This window comes from Lathyrus oleraceus, chromosome 7 (genome assembly GCF_024323335.1).
Source record: "Lathyrus oleraceus cultivar Zhongwan6 chromosome 7, CAAS_Psat_ZW6_1.0, whole genome shotgun sequence".
NCBI classification, from domain to species: Eukaryota; Viridiplantae; Streptophyta; class Magnoliopsida; order Fabales; family Fabaceae; genus Lathyrus; species Lathyrus oleraceus.
In genome coordinates this window covers 162461630-162465728 of record NC_066585.1, presented here as the reverse complement: position 1 = coordinate 162465728, position 4099 = coordinate 162461630, and the positions used below count along the sequence as shown (strand labels likewise).

At 32.5% G+C, this 4099-nt stretch overlaps 1 protein-coding gene and 1 non-coding gene across 2 annotated transcripts; both read left to right on the top strand.

The window, feature by feature from the left end:
* Window positions 1-465: 465 nt before the first annotated feature.
* On the top strand, window positions 466-2515 carry LOC127108517 (berberine bridge enzyme-like 8). Its single transcript, XM_051046001.1, has one exon. It carries the CDS (start codon window positions 619-621, stop codon window positions 2221-2223), a length of 1605 nt encoding a protein of 534 aa, XP_050901958.1. The 5' UTR covers window positions 466-618; the 3' UTR covers window positions 2224-2515.
* Window positions 2516-3642: 1127 nt separating this feature from the next.
* LOC127109751 (U12 minor spliceosomal RNA) lies at window positions 3643-3797 on the top strand. Its single transcript, XR_007797006.1, has one exon. It is a non-coding gene; the product is annotated as a U12 minor spliceosomal RNA (small nuclear RNA).
* The last annotated feature ends 302 nt before the right edge of the window (window positions 3798-4099 follow it).

Here is a 4099-nt window from a genome sequence, read left to right as displayed (position 1 = left end):
CGAACAAACTATAATAACATGTAAGCAAAAACATGTAAACATATATTTTTTTAAATATTTAAATAAAAAATTAAAGTTATGGGAGATTTTTTTTATATTTTTAATTTTTAATTGATATATTAATTTTGATATAATTTATATTATTAATGTTAATAAAAAACAAAACAAAAATAAATAAAAAGCATACCTATGTTGAAAGGGCATAACCCTTCTTAGATCTCTAAATATTATTATATTATACAAAAGTGTGACAGTTTGAAAATTTTGTTTTAAAAGATGACACGTTGGAATTTTTTTTTCTTCTTCCAATCGTGGCATTTAGGTAACAAACTCCACAAAATCTCGTGTATTTAGGATTACACAGTTCTTGATTTGTTATTTCTTTGTGGCTGAGGCTCACTTTATGTTTTATATTTATAAGATTAATTTGTTTTATCTTTGTGTATTTTTAGCACTTGAATAGTATTTATCGAATTAGAATTAGAATTTAAATGTTTCTTAGTAATAATTGTTATTTTTTTTAGCCAAAAGGTACCAAAAGTCTCTCAGATTCTCGCCTATACGATAGGATTTCAAGTAGTTAACAGTTGAAACAAGAAATTTCCTTGTTCCATAAACATGCCGACAATTTTAGCAACCCTTGTTCCATTCTTTCTATTCAACATTCTAATCCTAGTACCAATGTCTGTCTCAGATTCTAACACTTTTCTCCAATGTCTTTCTCTCTATTCAGAACCTTCTCATCCAATCTCTGAACTCATCTATTTCCCTAACACCCCTTCCTATTCACCTATCTTAAACTCCTACATCAGAAACCTTAGATTCAACTCATCCACTACTCCTAAACCAGTTTTCATTCTCACCCCATCTCATGTTTCTCACATCCAAGCATCAATCTTGTGTTGCAAGAAATTTAACCTAGAAATCAGAATAAGAAGTGGTGGTCATGACTATGATGGGCTTTCGTATGTTTCAAATTCCCCTTTCGTTGTTCTTGATATGTTTTTGCTTAGATCAGTGGTTGTTGACTTAAAAAATGAAACTTTGTGGGTTGAATCGGGGGCAACAGTTGGTGAGGTTTATTATAGGATTTGGGAGAAGAGTAAAGTTCATGGCTTTCCTGCTGGGGTTTGTCCTACTGTTGGTGTTGGTGGACATTTTAGTGGTGGTGGATATGGTAACATGATGAGAAGGTTTGGGTTGTCTGTTGATAATATTTTGGATGCGAAAATTGTGGATGTTGATGGAAGATTACTTGATAGGGAATCAATGGGGGAAGATCTTTTTTGGGCTATTAGAGGTGGTGGTGGAGCTAGTTTCGGTGTTATTGTTTCTTGGAAGATTAAGTTAGTTTCTGTGCCTGAGATTGTTACTGTTTTTAGAGTTGAAAAAACATTGGAACAAGGGGGTGGTGATATTGTTCACCGGTGGCAATATGTTGCCGATAAGATGCATGATGGATTGTTTATTAGAGTTGTTATTAGTCCTGTGAAGAGAAAAGGTGAGAAAACAGTTAAGGCGAAGTTTAATGCTTTGTTTCTTGGTAGTGCATATGATCTGCTTGATGTAATGAGTGAGAGATTTCCTGAATTGGGTTTGATTGGTAATCAGTGTGTTGAAATGAGTTGGATTGATTCTGTGTTGTTTTGGTATAACTATCCGGTGGGGACTTCGACTGATATTTTGCTCGAAAGACATTCATCGCAAGAGAAGTTCTTGAAGAGGAAATCAGATTATGTGCAGAAGCCGATTTCGAAAGTTGATCTTGATGGTATATGGAAGAAGATGATGGAACTAGGAAAGGTTTCACTTACATTCAACCCTTACGGTGGGAAAATGAGTGAGATTTCTGAGGTGGAAACACCGTTCCCGCATAGAGCTGGTAACATATATAAAATCCAGTACTCGGTAAGTTGGAAAGAGGAAAGTAATGATGTTGCGAATCAGTATTTAGATCAGATTCGAAAGCTTTATGATTACATGACTCCTTATGTGTCAAAGTCGCCTAGAAGTTCATATTTAAACTACAGAGATGTTGATTTAGGCGTCAATGGAGATGGGGATGTTGGTTATGATGAAGCTAGTATTTGGGGTAAGAAGTATTTCAAAAGAAACTTTGATAGGCTTGTAGAGGTGAAGACTGCAACTGATCCAAGCAATTTTTTCAGATATGAACAAAGTATCCCATCACTTGCATCTGAGACTGGTATAATGTCAGAATAGAAGCAGCTATGTTTATGAAGGGGTATATCATTATTATAAAAAATGTATGTAGAAGCATGCCATTATTATGGAAAGCTAGTTCAGATCTAGATTGAAGTTTGTTACTATATTTGATTGGTTAGAAAATTATTTCCAGTTGTATCTTCCCTGATTAAGGGGCTTTCTTTGTTCATTTGGGTTTTGAGCTGAGATGATTGATGATGTATGTATAGATTACAGATTTGGTCTTGTAACTAATGCTATTAGGCCGGTGATTGCTGCATAATGAAAAATGATATTCCAATTTAGTTTACTGAAAGTTTTAGACAATTATATTTACTTTGATTTGCATAAAACATGTCTGCTCATGTTGTCTCATTTGTCATAGAAACATGAGGGTGATATAAGATTTCCCCATTTCATGTAACAACAATATGGCCAATTGAAACAAGTTTGGTTTTGTTATTTTTCTTCTTTTTTATAGGTTCTCTCCATTGGAGATAGTCTTATTTGAGACATATCAAATATAAAATGTGGATATTTCTCTGAGTCGAAATTCAAACCTTAATTTTGTATACTGTTAGAGTTTAGTTCATTCCGCTAGACTCCGCGTCTCCACCCCATTGATATGTTTCTTTTATAAATATTATTTTAAAAAAAAAGTTAGCAGGATTTAAATTTAAGTGGTTGTGACCAGATTCTTACTAGTTTGATAAAAAAGAAGTTGTCTCTGGTAAATATTAGTATATTCACTAATTGTATCATATAGTATATGATATCCTCCTTTGGTTACTTGTGCGCAGCGAATATATTTTAACAAAACAATATTCTACTCTCATTATAAAAAAACTACTGCATATTAATTGTTGAATAAGTTAGCAGAAACTGCTCAAATTAATGTACTTTTGAGATACATATTGGTCACTAAACTAATAAAATTGTCAGTTTGGTTGCTTAACATGACAGAATAACATGTATACTTTCTCATCTGTTTTGAGAGCCTGTGAGAGGTTATGAGATCTCAAACAACTGCATTTTAGCATGGTGAAAGTAGGGCTGAAGTCTATGAGTGTTAAACATTGATGCTTTTTTAAAAGTATGAGAGGGTGTTGTTTGGAATTCCATTATTGCTGCTTTTTCTCAGCACAATCACAGGGATGAAGCTTTATGCCTATACAAGAGCATGAGTAGAGCAGGATTTCGATTTTCATCTGATCAGTCAACACTTAAGAGTGTTTGAGAACATGTACTATTGTTGATTTCAAGTTATACTTTTAGTCCTAAAAGAATTCTCATAGTGATGTGTTTTCATATTGATATAATGAGAGTAAGAAGGGTGGCATATTTGTGTAATAGTTATTATAGTCCCACATTGGCTGAATTGATTTTTATCACGCAGCACTAAGGTTATAAATATAAAACTTTTAGCTACTTTAAAACTTGCCTTAAACTAATGAGTAAGGAAAACAAAGCAAACAGTGGGAGCTGTTTGCTGCATCTATCATTATGATGCAATAATTTTTGGAGGGGTTATAGGCTGGTCGTGTGTTGACGCTGTTACTTTGCAGAACTCACACGTGCGGGCCTCCCAACCCAACCCCACACCAATTCAGTATCATAATTTTTATTATTATTTATTCAAATTTTGTTTTATATAGTAATTATTCTTTGATTAACTTGCTTATATAAAGTAGAATAAGGATAAGTAATTTCTGAATATTACTAATGTTTAGTTATTATATTTAAACTGTATTTCTATACATTAATAATTAAGTGAATAAATATTAATTTTTTATAATTCTTCCTTTTTGACATGTATTTTAATTAATATTATTTATATTTCTTTTAAGCCAATTTCATATACCATAATTTATATTTATAGTAGTGGAGAATACAT